Source organism: Camelina sativa, chromosome 16 (genome assembly GCF_000633955.1).
Source record: "Camelina sativa cultivar DH55 chromosome 16, Cs, whole genome shotgun sequence".
NCBI classification, from domain to species: domain Eukaryota; kingdom Viridiplantae; phylum Streptophyta; class Magnoliopsida; order Brassicales; family Brassicaceae; genus Camelina; species Camelina sativa.
This window is the reverse complement of record NC_025700.1, coordinates 25,352,384-25,366,095: the sequence shown is the minus strand read 5'-3', so window position 1 is coordinate 25,366,095 and position 13,712 is coordinate 25,352,384. Positions and strand designations below refer to the sequence as shown.

General features: G+C 38.0%; 4 protein-coding genes across 5 annotated transcripts in view; 3 read left to right on the top strand and 1 right to left on the bottom strand.

Annotated features, from left to right (window-relative positions):
- The window catches only part of LOC104752402 (sodium/hydrogen exchanger 6), a 5,518-nt gene extending 3,167 nt beyond the window's left edge, over positions 1-2,351 (top strand). Inside the window, exons 11-22 of the mRNA XM_010474524.2 lie at positions 71-102; positions 201-248; positions 357-417; positions 500-597; positions 700-775; positions 874-893; positions 1,021-1,118; positions 1,203-1,312; positions 1,447-1,530; positions 1,633-1,733; positions 1,840-1,940; positions 2,046-2,351. Of these exons, the coding sequence (XP_010472826.1) occupies positions 71-102; positions 201-248; positions 357-417; positions 500-597; positions 700-775; positions 874-893; positions 1,021-1,118; positions 1,203-1,312; positions 1,447-1,530; positions 1,633-1,733; positions 1,840-1,940; positions 2,046-2,095 (879 nt within the window). The 3' untranslated portion in view covers positions 2,096-2,351. The remainder of the gene's footprint in view (positions 1-70; positions 103-200; positions 249-356; positions 418-499; positions 598-699; positions 776-873; positions 894-1,020; positions 1,119-1,202; positions 1,313-1,446; positions 1,531-1,632; positions 1,734-1,839; positions 1,941-2,045) is intronic.
- Positions 2,485-5,298, top strand: LOC104752400 (uncharacterized aarF domain-containing protein kinase At1g79600, chloroplastic). The gene is made up of 4 exons (XM_010474523.1): positions 2,485-3,005; positions 3,104-3,331; positions 3,472-4,917; positions 5,001-5,298. The coding sequence occupies exons 1-4, from the start codon at positions 2,667-2,669 to the stop codon at positions 5,127-5,129; spliced, it is 2,142 nt and encodes a 713-aa protein (XP_010472825.1). The 5' UTR covers positions 2,485-2,666; the 3' UTR covers positions 5,130-5,298.
- LOC104752399 (syntaxin-52) lies at positions 6,246-8,406 on the bottom strand. The gene is made up of 6 exons (XM_010474522.2): positions 8,240-8,406; positions 7,509-7,730; positions 7,178-7,383; positions 6,997-7,097; positions 6,879-6,923; positions 6,246-6,688 (listed from the first exon to the last, which is right to left on the bottom strand). The coding sequence occupies exons 2-6, from the start codon at positions 7,724-7,726 to the stop codon at positions 6,557-6,559; spliced, it is 702 nt and encodes a 233-aa protein (XP_010472824.1). The 5' UTR covers positions 7,727-7,730; positions 8,240-8,406; the 3' UTR covers positions 6,246-6,556.
- On the top strand, positions 10,738-13,613 carry LOC104752398 (protein SOMBRERO-like). 2 transcript variants are annotated; one of them, XM_010474520.2, is made up of 4 exons: positions 10,738-10,909; positions 11,418-11,660; positions 12,378-12,649; positions 12,746-13,613. In XM_010474520.2, the coding sequence occupies exons 2-4, from the start codon at positions 11,471-11,473 to the stop codon at positions 13,412-13,414; spliced, it is 1,131 nt and encodes a 376-aa protein (XP_010472822.1). In that variant the 5' UTR covers positions 10,738-10,909; positions 11,418-11,470; the 3' UTR covers positions 13,415-13,613. The 2 variants fall into 2 exon arrangements, with proteins under 2 accessions (XP_010472822.1, XP_010472823.1); XM_010474521.2 differs by lacking the exon at positions 10,738-10,909 and adding an exon at positions 10,996-11,184.

The following is a 13,712-nucleotide window of genomic DNA, read 5'->3' as shown; positions in this document are numbered from 1 at the left end:
TAGATTCTTTTTGAAACATTTCACTTCATTACATACACATAGATGTTTTGTTAGCCTTAATGCAAAGCACCTATTCAAGTATGCAGGGCTGGATGTTGACAAGTGAGTGACCGTAGTCTGTGTTTGAAGATTTATTTATTTCGGGTTCTATTGGTCAGCAATGAAATATTTTATTCTGATTCGCTCGCTCCTTCTTTCAGTCTGCAGAACTTGGAGTGCTGCCTCTTCGTGCTTTTTCCATATTTCTCGTAATAAATGTCTTCTCTTCTATATTAGCTTAGCTATGTGTCTCCTATATTCCACTCTCATAGAATTATAAATTGTGCAGTTTGTTAACTTTGTTTTCTTTGTGCTAGATACATGCTTGCTGAAGGTCTCAGTCTATCTGGCATCGTATCGATTCTATTTACTGGGATTGTGAGTTGTCATTCAATTACATGAACTTATGTGTTTTCGCCAAAAGTAAAGTAATATAACGGAAACCGCCTGTGCCTTCTAGGTCATGAAACATTATACCTACTCAAACTTGTCTGCAAATTCTCAGCGATTTGTGTCTGCGTTTTTTCATCTGATATCTTCACTGGCAGAGACTTTTGTGTATGTATTTGATTCTTATTCTCCCATGCATATTAATAGTTTGGTTTTTAGTAATGTTCGTCAATGACATGATCTTACAATTTGAAATGATAAAATCTGCAGGTTCATCTACATGGGTTTTGATATTGCCATGGAAAAGCATAGTTGGTCACACTTGGGATTCATCTTTTTCTCTATTGTATCCTCTTTCTCAAGTTTTACTGAATCGGAATTCAATTATTTCCTTTCTATATGTTGGTCCTTAACTTTATTTTTATCTTTGGTGATGAACTTCAGTTATTTATCGTAATTGCAAGGTATGCTTTTTGTTTGATGATCTGTATAAGACTATAAGTACATATATTCATTTCCGAAACTTTTTTTTGTTTGCTGCTGTTTTTGGTGTCTGATATTGTTACTCTTTGTAATATATGTCTTACTCAGGGCAGCTAATGTGTTTGGTTGTGGATATTTGGTCAATCTGGCACGGCCTGCTCATAGGAAAATACCAATGACGCATCAGAAAGCACTTTGGTACAGTGGTAAGATACTGCTCTTTTTTCCTTGAAGTAGTTATTGTTTTCAATTTAATAGTAATAAATAACAAAGACATGTGGACTGCATAGGACTTCGAGGTGCTATGGCTTTTGCTCTTGCTCTGCAATCTGTTCACGATCTCCCAGAAGGACATGGTCAAACTATATTTACTGCAACTACAGCCATTGTTGTTCTGACGGTAATCCATCCTTCTTTAGGAACTAAAATTTGCTTTAAACTGAGCATCCCGATCAAAGGTTTCTGTTTCTGATAACTGAGCCAAAGTATTTTGCTTACCATGTGATCCTTGATGACTACTGGAACTGATTGCAGGTGTTACTGATTGGAGGATCCACTGGTACAATGCTTGAAGCCCTAGAAGTTGTAGGTGATAGCCACGATACATCCTTAGGTGATGTAAGTCAACTGAATGTATATATCATTTAAGCCATTTACGTGGAATTCATGTCCTAAAGGATGATCCCTCCTATAAGAACGTTAATCTCGGCCTTTTGTCAGGGTTTTGAGGTGGTGAACAGTCGTTATATGACTAGTTATGATGATGAAGATACACCGTCAGGAAGTGGATTCAGAACAAAACTAAGAGAGTTCCATAAGAGGTAAATGACTCATCAACTTACTCACGCCTCAACAACATTTTGTCGGCTTTCAAGTCTCTATGAAAACACAAGAATCCCATTCATTTTATTGTTTTGTTGTATGCAGCGCGGCATCATTCACAGAACTAGATAAGAACTATCTAACACCGTTCTTCACAAGTAACAACGGAGATTATGATGATGAGGATAACATAGAGCAACACCATGGTAATATCATAATATACTCTAAATCTCTTGTTTCACTATGATAGGCCTTAATTTATTACTCCGCGAAAAAAAACCATGAAATATATAAATTGATGGGTTTTGCAGAAGAACGAATCCCATTTACTAGAAGAGGAAATCTGAATAACCGAGGCTAAAATTCCCGAGAGAAGAAATCTAAGTGTTTTTTCACCGGCATATATGTACATAAAAGAAATTGGATGTATCGGAGGAAGTAGTGAGAAGGGTTTCTTCTAGAGTTCTCTCTAATATGGGACTTGTGTTGTTGGTTTTGAACCTCAAAGGGAGATATTGTTAGGTTGAAACTAATTACATTTATAAAAAAGGCAAAAAAACTTAAATGGCTATGGCTGCTTATACTTGTCTATCCCAGGAATGTTAAAATTGCTATAATGTCTCCTTTGTCTCGTGGTTTGTTATTGTTTCCGGGTTGAAGAATTAAATAGAGAACGTCACGGCATGCCCAAAGTGTGGACCTTGTTTTTTCGTGTAATATATAACTCATAAGTTTACCAAATACGCTTCTAATCTCTCTATCTTTCGTTCATAATAAATATCTCTCTTCTCGTCCCTCTCTCTCTCTCTCTTGTTCTTCTTCTTTCATGAGGCTGTTTCTGGCTGGGCAATCACAATCTGAATCCTTTCTTCTTTCTTCTATATTGTTCTCTCTCTCTCTCTCTATCTGATTTTCGCTGAGAGCGTTCCACGATGAGTCTGGTGGTTGGTCAGTCGCTGGGTTTAACTCTATTCGGTGATGGTCTTTCGTTACGCAATTCGAAAAGAAATGGCGCAAAACCCAAGTTTTTCTTTGTCAATCGGAGGGGATTAGCTCGTGCGGCTCTGGTTCAAGCTAGGCCTAGAGAGGATGGAGCGCCGGCGAGTCCTTCTCCCTCGTCGAGAGCGACTACGGCGTCGGTTGTACAGTACCGACGAGCTGATCTCGCGGATGACCTTCAAGCTGAGGCGCGTGCTCTGGGTCGTGCTGTTGATGCTTCTGTTTATTCTCCAGAGCTCATCGCCAGGAAACATGGCTCTCAGCCTTTAAAGGTTAGCTACTTCCTTCGTTCGTCAGTCTTTTTGGAGTTTCAAGTTTTTGTACAAATTATGGTTCCACTGAGAGATGCAGCTCAATTTCGGACTTTTAGGCTTTGCGAAGAAGTTTGGAGATATTGGGAGCTTTGGGTGGTTTCGCTTTGAAATTGGGGATTGATCAGAAGCAAGGCAACTTAGAGAAGAATATGAAGAAGAGAGCAGGCCAGCTCCGGCGCATTTTCACTCGTCTCGGACCTACTTTTGTTAAATTGGGTCAAGGTCTGTCCACCCGACCAGACCTCTGTCCACCCGATTATCTTGAAGAACTTGCAGAGCTTCAGGTTCACCTCTTCTTACCCCATCATTACTCAGCTCTACATCTTTAGTATCAAAAAGGCATACATATATGGAATACTTGTTTGGGATAGGCAAGAGAACATCTCTAACTTTGAATACTATTTTGTTTTGAGTTCCTAAATAGGATGCTTTGCCAACCTTCCCTGATGCAGAGGCCTTTGCTTGCATTGAGAGAGAGTTGGATTTGTCTCTAGAGTCCATCTTCTCGTCTATATCCCCTGAACCAATCGCAGCAGCTAGTCTTGGCCAGGTTTACAAAGCTCAGCTGAGGTATTCAGGTCAGGTTGTTGCTGTCAAAGTTCAACGCCCTGGAATCGAAGAAGCCATTGGCCTTGATTTTTACCTCATTAGAGGAGTTGGGAAACTCATTAACAAGTATGTTGACTTCATCACTACCGATGTCCTTACCCTTATCGACGAGTTTGCCTGCAGAGTTTACCAGGAGCTAAACTACGTCCAAGAGGCGCAAAATGCCAGAAGGTTTAAGAAACTGTATGCTGATAAAGCAGATGTTCTTGTACCTGATATATTCTGGGATTACACGGGCCGCAAGGTTCTAACAATGGAATGGGTAGAGGGAACTAAACTGAACGAGCAACTTGCCATTGAGAGTCAGGGTTTGAAGGTTCTTGATCTTGTAAATACAGGAATCCAGTGTAGCCTACGGCAACTCTTAGAGTATGGTTTTTTCCACGCTGACCCTCATCCTGGTAATCTCTTGGCAACACCTGATGGAAAACTTGCCTTTCTAGACTTTGGCATGATGAGTGAGACACCAGAGGAAGCTAGATTTGCTATCATAGGTCATGTTGTTCATTTAGTGAACCGAGATTATGAAGCCATGGCCCGAGATTACTATGCTTTGAAGTTCTTGTCGCCTGATGTGGATGTTACTCCCATCATACCAGCTCTCAGAGACTTCTTTGACGATGCACTTAATTATACTGTGAGCGAGCTCAATTTCAAAACTTTGGTTGATGGTCTAGGTGCTGTCTTCTATCAGTATCCATTTAATGTCCCGCCCTACTATGCTCTGATTCTGAGGTCGCTTACTGTGCTTGAAGGTTTGGCACTTTACGCAGATCCTAATTTCAAAGTGTTAGCTGCTTCATACCCATATTTTGCCAAAAGGCTTCTCACTGATCCAAACCCGTATCTAAGAGATGCCCTTATCGAGCTTCTATTCAAAGATGGAAAATTTAGGTGGAATAGACTCGAGAACCTTCTACAACAGGGAAGTAAAGATAGAGACTTCTCAGCAAAGGATGCTCTGCAACCAGTTTTGAAGCTGTTGCTGGATCCAAATGGGGAAGAGCTTCGACTGTTAGTAATTAAAGAAGCTGTACGAGTCAGTGAAGCGATTGCGTTGGGCACTGTTGTTGATACATACAATTCCCTTCCTGAGTTTCTGCGATCTCTTGTCTTCAATGGAAATGGGAATGGCCCTCTGACAATGAGTACCACGGAACTTCAAAGTACTCTTGAGCTTCGGGATCAGGTCTCTAGAATCTGGGGCCTTCTTCAATCCTCAGAAAGCTTTGATCCTGCTATTTTGCAGCCAATAGTACAGGTGACTTCATTGATCTTGTGCGCTGAACTGATCCATAACGTAATTGATCAGTGAGCTAAAGGAACTCTTATTTTGTTAATCAGGTGTTACAACAACCAGAGGCACGAAGACTTGGAGGACGTGTTGCAGGCGGTGTAGGCCAACGTCTTGCAGCTCGGTTTCTGCAACAACTCCTTCGAGCCACAACACCAACTCCGGCACCAACCCCATAGGTCCTCTTTTCTTCTCAGTAAAATGGTAAATTGTATATTAAGGCGAGACACTCGCAAACCACAGAATTGCTTCATGTTACAGTAATATAGTATCATTCTTTCTCTTTGTATTTGACCAAAGTATAACCGATGAGCAATGTCTGCACAAAATAGGCATGTGATTGCAAAATTGTGTGGCTTTTACAGTTTGATACAATCTACACAGTTGAGCAATGTACAATCCATAAACTCAAGTGCTAGTGCTCATCCTTACACTGTTGGAGGAAGGCTCTGTGTAAGTTTCTCTTCTCTTTTCTGATAAACTGCTTCTGGAGGTTGTCACTTTATTTGGCAGAGACGAACATTGTTTATCAAAAGAAACAAAGATAACGCAACTTCTTGAGCTCACGACTCTCTTAAAACCTTCATCTAAGAGAACCTACTACATTCAGTCGAAGACACCAGAATCTAACATGCTTACGTCATTAGGAAACCAATGAAATGGGCGAAAGAAATTCAAACAAAGTAACGTTGTTAATCCAGGGAATACGAAAAATGCTTATACATCGTACCGTCAATCATAGATGGCGAAGAATTAACATTAAGGAGATGAGGAATCAAAATTAATGAATATAATCATATATGGCGAAGAATTAACATCAAGCCATTGAAGGCTTATCTATGCTATTGGGCATTTTAAAAACATTTATGGGCCTCTAATTATTTGAAAACTAAGCTCCTTCAAGCCCAATGGGCAGTATAAAGTAAACCCAAATGTGACGCGCGTGGTTATTATCGAGCTGCGAAATAGAAATTTCTTACCCACTCTCACAATAAGCGCGTCGACGCCACCTCCCCGAAATCCGTGGACTAAAACCTTCGAAAATCGCTGTTTTTGTTAAAATATATAAACTGGCGCGTGATGTAACTTTTTTAGTTTGAGGGTGTGTTTTTATTTGTGATATGAGAAAAAGAAAAACCTAGAATTATTTAAACATTTAGGCACACTTTTTTTCACATTTATGTTTTTCTTTTCAAAACAGTAAGACAATGTATAATCATATTCGAATCCAAAGAATGAAATTACATAAAAGAGGTGAATGTGACCAATACTTCCATCATAAGCACCGCCTACAATACTAAAATTCTGTTTCTGCATTGTCCTAGCCACGAGTAGTTCTTAATTGAAAACCAAGTAGGAGCCATACCATACATGTACAAATGCAAACTTAGTTTACAATTCGTGGACATTTCGAAGGCAATACAGATTCTATACTTCTTGAGGTTTCTTACACGCTGCGGTATTTTAAACTTTGCAATGGAAGGAAAGGAGCATAAATATCGAAACAAGGAATAGATTACAAGTTGTAATTTACAACCATTAAGCAAGCGCAGAGGAGAGGCTGAGAGCACAGGATAAGCTTTCACAAGTTACCACCATGCTAACATTACAGGTACTTAACCAGCAGCCAAATAACAAGAGCTAGACCAACGATTCCAAGCACAGATATAAGCATCGACATGCATGAGCAACCACTTTTCATGCTCTTGTTCATCACGGCAAGGCTCTTTTGCACACGCTGCCATCATCAAGAAACACAAACAGGCCACATCAAATCAAAGAAGAGATGCGAATCACATTAAACTTGAAAAATTGTTGCTTTTTATGATTAAAAAGGCAACTACAGAGAGGTTCTGGTCTTTAGCTTATCAATGGACCAGCTTAGGCTAGCAACTAATGAGACTAATGTGTTCAAAGAATATACTTACCCGTAAGCGAGAGTCAGTGACATCTACATGGTAATCTAAGTCATCCTGCATGGAAGAAAGGCAGATTTCATTACAACAAGAATTCAAAATCAACAAATGAACAACAGCGGATACATACAATAAGCCTAGTCTGCAGAGTGAGCTCCTCGTTGACAGCGAGAGCAATGTGCTTGGTACTCATGACTGTCTCCTCCAACTTCTCAAGTCCCTCGTCTTGTTCTACTCATGGAAATAAAATACAATCAGAAGGCAAAATTCATTACTATGGACCTATAATAGTGTTACATACCACAGCTTACCTCTCATAACTTGCCGTTGAAATCCAACAATTCCTTGGTTGTCCATGCCAGAGACTCTTTTCATCGCATCATCCGGCTTTATATCTGGACCAAGCAAGCTGTCTCTGTTTGCAAAGTTTGACATATTCAAAGCAGAGGCCACCTGATTTGTTTTTGATCTCAAATTCCCAACCATATCCTTGCGACGATTCATCTCTTTATCAGAACTGTTAATCAGCAATTGCATACACATTAACCATAACAAAAATAGGTCAAGACCAACACGAAACTTAGTGTTGTCTAATATGGGGAGTTTAACAGGCAACCATATTATATATAAAAAATGGCTTACACATTCTGCTTCCCAGGAACCTTAACAAGAAGGGACTGTAGACTGTCTAATCGGGTCCCCAAAATGGTGATCTTTCTTCGTATGGCTGAGGCACGACGCTGAGCATCAGGCCCGGTTAACCCGGAGGCATTCCTTTCAGACATCATGCCATTAATGTCCTCAGAGAGTTTCAAAGCCTCATTGTACTCTCTCATCCATGCATCCGAAGAAGACGCCATTGACCTGGAAACAAGTTGCTAACTAATTAAAAGATAATTAAAAAAACAACAGTATTAATCTTCTAGAGAACCAAGTATATCTCTACCATGAACAAAAATCTCAACACGATTAGCCATAAGCCGTGTTTTAGGAGCTTTGCATCAAAGAGACGACAAATTTAGAAGCTTTTTAGCGAGTCACAATGATAAACAAACATATGCAATGAAGAATTTATAAAATAAAAACTCAGCCTTACTCCGAAACTTCAGGAAGAATTTAAAAAAAAAACAAAACTTTACTGTTGGGTAGAATAAAAATTGAGACGGCGGAAGCAAGAAAGCAAATTAATAGAGGCAAAATTCGCAGCTAGATGAGCAAAAAGAAATCAACAGCTTAGCCCAAAATCTACGATCCAAAAATTCATAAACAGCGAAGATTTGCGCCCCCGAAAAAATAAAAAAACCCCAAATCAAAGCACCGACGGGATTGACCTAAATTAAATGGAAAGAAGAAGAAGAAGAAGAAAACCTTACCCTATAAATTTGTTGCACCCTTGGTGATTTCTCGCGCGCGGGTCTTCCTTCTACTTTTTTGACGATCTGAAACGCGATCGTCGTGCTCTTGCTGACTTTACAGGGGAATACAGGCGCCGGGGGAGTCTCAAAAAACGGAAGTTATGATTAGTCAATAAAAAAACTGTAGAAACGCCAACCAAGATTATTTTTACCCCAATATTATTTTTACCGTTGGATGTAATACTGATTGGATAAAGTTAGGGTTGAGATGACGTAACAGAAAGCAATTACGGGTTAAAATGTGTAAATACTTTATAATAGTAGTAATGTTTATTCGTTGTTGGGCTTTCCAGCGTTAAGTGGGTTGTTTTCATAAAAGGCTATTTACTTTATGGCCCAATAAGTATAACATGAAACGACGTCGTGGTTTTGCTGATGGATGACCGACCGTAATTGCTTTCATAAGTGGGTTGGTCTGGTTACCCATTTGCCAACTTGGTCTCTAAATATGTTTTTGGTACTCTACTCGTAACTCATCCTCATTATGCAATTTATTATCCCATCAATAGTTTAACACTTTACACTTGTATAACATATATGATGCACCCAGTTTACTTTTTGTTGGCCATAATGGGGATTTAAAAATAACATTATAAGTTTCAGAACATGTTGGTATCTATATGATTAAACGCTCATTAATAAAGGTTTAATGCATGACGTCTTCGTAAAGGCAACGGCACATCTATCTCAATAAGATAATAATGGGCGCAACAGAAACTTGTAAGTTCCATAAATTGTTACGAAGAGATGATTTACCGTGAGAATCCAATGTTTTTATGTGTTTCGTGTATCTTGACATGGAATTTAGGATATTAAAGTTACCATTTATATCATATTCGTATTTATGTTTAATAATTTTATGTAATTCGTTTTTGGGAGGAAAAAAAAAGGAGAAAAATAGAGAAAGGACTAATTGTTTGGGGTGGAATCTCAAGACGTACGAGAGGGTTAAGTCAAACGAGGGGACCTTGAATTGTGGATTTGGTGTTGGACCATCACGTGCTCTCCTCCACGGCCTTTCAGGATTTTGCTTCTTCTACCGCACGTGCCATTCCTCCTCCTACCTACGGTTTCCATTATTATCTTCTTCTATTCTTCTTCTTATTCCTTTTGTCAAAGACTCAAAAGTCTCTATGTCTATAATTTGTTGGTATAGTGACTTTTTTTATTTAACATGGATGATTTCATAAATCTATAACAAGATTTATATTATAGGAAATCATATATCTATCCATAGTTTACAATTTGATCTCCCATGCATTTGCATACGTATTACTATTACGATTGTTTGATGGAAAATGCAGCTGCTGAATATCATATGTGTACACATTATCTAGGGGAAGGATATAGTAGTATTTTGCTATATTTAGAACCTTAAAAACGTTTGTGAATTGACGTAAATATGTATTAATATTTCAACCTCAAACTAATACGAGAAAAAAAAATAACAAAAAACAAATACAAGAATATTATCTTACGAAATGTTAAGAAATAATTTTTCAATCATTTAGTTTTTAACTCTTTGTTTAAATCCCATACTAGTTTCTAACGTTGTTCAGATAACTATTATGGTTAGTAGGGAATAACTCATTAGTATAAATAAATAGACTTGGATTAGTAAAGTAGAATCGTATTACTAAATTTTCAACAAAGCTGCACTGAAATTGATGCAATAAAAAAGTAAGTGGGAGCATAATTCAAGGTACGATACATCATTTTCTTCCCAACATTTGACTGCAATTTTGAGGGCATAGAAGCTTCAATTCTTGTTTTGTTTTGTCCTTTGGGATACATAAACCAGATCTTCTATTATATTGTTATATCATGTACTGTATTTTATATTGTATTCGAAATTCAGTATCTCTCATTCATTAATCGATTCCTACTTGTGTCAAAGCAAAAATCAGTCAGTCTTACTAAATCACAGCTGTAATCCATAGTGATTAATATAGTTAATCCTCATAATCATACTCACGCTACCGTACAAATTAATAATAATGTAGCTATCTATCTAATACATATACACATTCCGTAGATGTATATATATTTTGAGGAAAAACCAAAACAAACAGCCGAAATTAGGAAATTTGAAACATATATAATAGTGTCGAAGAATAAGATCGTTATTGGCAAATCATCATGTATATTTTTTCTTCATTCGCTTCAGACCTCCGAAACTCTAGGCACAACACTAGACATGGTGAATCTTCCAAATTATTTGCCCATACCATCTAGAGAGATTACATACTCTAGAAATGATATCATCTTTAGCTGTTGTATACCAATATATATGTGACAGGAAAAGAATATATACTGGAAACTGCCTATACGTATTAAAATAATAATACTCATATATTTCTGTGACCAGCTTTGGTTTATTAAATTCAATACAAAATAGTAGTGGCACTGATCCATAGAAGCCAAAGTTTCTCTATCTTTCTCTCTCCTCACTTTCAGCTATCTCAAAGAAGAAGACAGAGAGAGAGATAGAAACCCTAAACGTCGTGCCCTTGAAGCTAAGATATCTTCAGTTTTGTAGAAATTCATTTTGCTTGCTTCATAGCTCTCTCTCTTTCATTGTCTTCTACCTCTTGCCTCTAACAGAAGCAATACTTTCCGGCCTCCAAGGTTCGTTTCTTTCCTCATCCAGCATATATCTTTCATTGTCGTCATCATCATCTGCATCTACATATATATACACACACACTCCCTCACATACCCTCATATATTATGTGTACTTTTCACTTTAAACATCTCTCTATTTTCATTTCTTCTCTTACCTAAGCAAGACTAACTATATCATCAAACCTCTCTTGATTAAGAAGCAGACAAAGATCGTTCAGTTTTTTTAACACCGATTCATGTTTTTCTTGGGCATTAAAGTTTTACTTATGTGGGTATATGTAAGAAAAGATCCATCTTGTGAATTAAAGTTCTTCATCATGACTATATATAGATGCATGCATGTTGAAACTAGGGTTTTGATTTTTAGATCTAAATATGACTCAAACCCCAATCAATACCTTGAGATTTGTTGGATACTTGCATGATCAAACTCTTTCATTGCTCAATTTGTTAAAACCTTGGATTAATGTAACTTGTGTGTTCTTTTTGTTTGGGGTTAATATTTGATTAGGGCAAAGGTCAAAGAGAAATCATCTTTAATCTGCTTACAGAAGAGTACGGATAATGGAGATAGGGTCGTCGTCCACGGTGGCTGGAGGAGGACAGCTTTCAGTGCCTCCGGGGTTCCGGTTTCATCCAACGGAGGAGGAGCTTCTTTACTATTACCTTAAGAAGAAGGTCTCTTATGAACCAATTGATTTGGATGTTATTAGAGAAGTCGATCTCAATAAGCTGGAACCTTGGGAGCTTAAAGGTAAATTATATATAATCCTCAGCTGATAGTTAACTCTTGTTTTACTATAATCATCACCACCTAATCCACACATTTAATGAATGACTATTATATATTGATCAGTAAATTATACTATAGACTATCAGTCTATCACAATCAATATCATAAATTTCAAATTAATTCTAGATATAGCCAGCGAGAGAGATAAGAGAGATAACATTTGGGGAAGTATGTGGTTGGCCCTGCACAAGACTACAAGTTAGATGTCAAAGGACAAATACATAGATTGTGGTAATATTGTCTAGGAATTTGTCTGTGTCTCCATGGAAACATGCAACTACTTATAATGTCTTTGTAAGTTTAATTCGTTCTTCTCATCATCCTTATAAATTATTTTCCAGTTTTTATGGAATCATGAAACCTTATATACGTGTGTGTGCATACACCAAGAAAGAGACAAAGTTGTCTATTCACTCTTGTCTTTTAGATTAGTAACAGAAGACCAAAGTGTAATGTCTTGTAGTATAAAACTACGAATATTGACATAATAATATTTTTTATTACCCTCAAAATAAGCCAATGGTATTTCACACTGCAGACATATAACAGCCCATCGCCGTAAGCCATACATAAATATAGTTATTTGAAAATGACTGAAATTTTGATTTAGGACTATAATTAAAACAAATTGTTTTTTCCATTATAACTATAACTAATTTTCTTGTTGTATATGTGCAGAGAAATGCAGAATCGGGTCGGGTCCTCAAAACGAGTGGTATTTCTTTAGCCACAAGGACAAGAAATATCCGACTGGGACCCGAACGAACCGGGCGACTGCAGCCGGGTTCTGGAAAGCTACGGGTAGAGACAAATCCATACATCTCAACAGCTCCAAGAAGATTGGACTTCGTAAGACTCTTGTCTTCTACACTGGTCGTGCTCCTCATGGCCAAAAAACCGAATGGATCATGCACGAGTATCGCCTAGATGATAATGAAAACGAAATCCAGGTACCACAATTTAAAGAAACTCTCTAATCCCATCAAAATCTGATTTAGAGATCATATTGCGTAGTGTGGATTTATCCTTGTATGTGTAATTTGCAGGAAGATGGGTGGGTTGTATGCAGAGTGTTCAAGAAGAAGAATCATTTCAGAGGATTTCACCATGAACAAGATCAAGATCATCATCATCATCACCATCACCAATACATAAGCACAACCAATGATCATGATCACCATCATCACATTGACTCCAATTCAAACAATCATTCTTCTTTGATCCCACATCCTCTGGATCATCATCATCATCACATCGGACGACAAATCCACATGCCATTACATGAGTTTGCAAACACTCTGAGCCATGGCTCAATGCATCTCCCTCAGCTCTTTAGCCCTGACTCAGCTGTAGCAGCTGCAGCGGCAGCAGCAGCAACTCAACCGTTTGTGTCGTCAATCAATACAACGGACATTGAATGTTCACAGAATCTACTGAGGCTGACTTCTAACAACAACTATGGTGGAGACTGGTCGTTTCTGGACAAGCTTCTCACTACAACCAACATGAATCAGCAACAGCAGCAGCAGCAAGTGCAGAACCATCAAGCAAAATGTTTTGGTGACTTGAGTAACAACGATAATAACGACCAGGCTGTTGTTACTCATGACCATTTGGGTAACAGCAATGGTGGTTCGTCTTCATCTCCGGTTAATCAAAGGTTTCCGTTTCACTACTTGGGAAACGATGCTAATCTTCTCAAGTTCCCAAAGTAGATCAATCGGATTTGATGGATCTCATGTTTTTCGATTTTATTCTCTTCTTTAAGCTGTGGAACTTTTGACACAGCAACCAACTCAGTGTTCGAAGAATCTGTTTGTTTTTTTTTTTATCTATGATTCTGTCTTCCATTTATGATATTTTTTTCTGGCTCTCCGGGGACTAATACCTCGTCAAGCTTCAATTTTGTGCCCACCATCTTTGCACTACATAATTCATATTCAGCAAAATCCCACAAACTGCTGCTCAATTCGGATAAACGGATATGAAACAAACAGAATTAATTGAACTAAT

Coding starts and splice junctions, on each gene's coding strand:
- LOC104752400 (XM_010474523.1), top strand. CDS start 2,667: ATGAGTCTGGTGGTTGGTCAGTCGCTGGGTTTAACTCTATTCGGTGAT. Junction 3,006..3,103: donor ATGGCTCTCAGCCTTTAAAG/GTTAGCTACTTC, acceptor TCGGACTTTTAG/GCTTTGCGAAGAAGTTTGGA. Junction 4,918..5,000: donor TTTTGCAGCCAATAGTACAG/GTGACTTCATTG, acceptor TTTGTTAATCAG/GTGTTACAACAACCAGAGGC.
- LOC104752399 (XM_010474522.2), bottom strand. CDS start 7,726: ATGGCGTCTTCTTCGGATGCATGGATGAGAGAGTACAATGAGGCTTTG. Junction 7,098..7,177: donor TCAACGGCAAGTTATGAGAG/GTAAGCTGTGGT, acceptor TTCCATGAGTAG/AACAAGACGAGGGACTTGAG. Junction 6,689..6,878: donor TCACTGACTCTCGCTTACGG/GTAAGTATATTC, acceptor TGATGATGGCAG/CGTGTGCAAAAGAGCCTTGC.
- LOC104752398 (XM_010474520.2), top strand. CDS start 11,471: ATGGAGATAGGGTCGTCGTCCACGGTGGCTGGAGGAGGACAGCTTTCA. Junction 11,661..12,377: donor GGAACCTTGGGAGCTTAAAG/GTAAATTATATA, acceptor GTATATGTGCAG/AGAAATGCAGAATCGGGTCG. Junction 12,650..12,745: donor ATAATGAAAACGAAATCCAG/GTACCACAATTT, acceptor TGTAATTTGCAG/GAAGATGGGTGGGTTGTATG.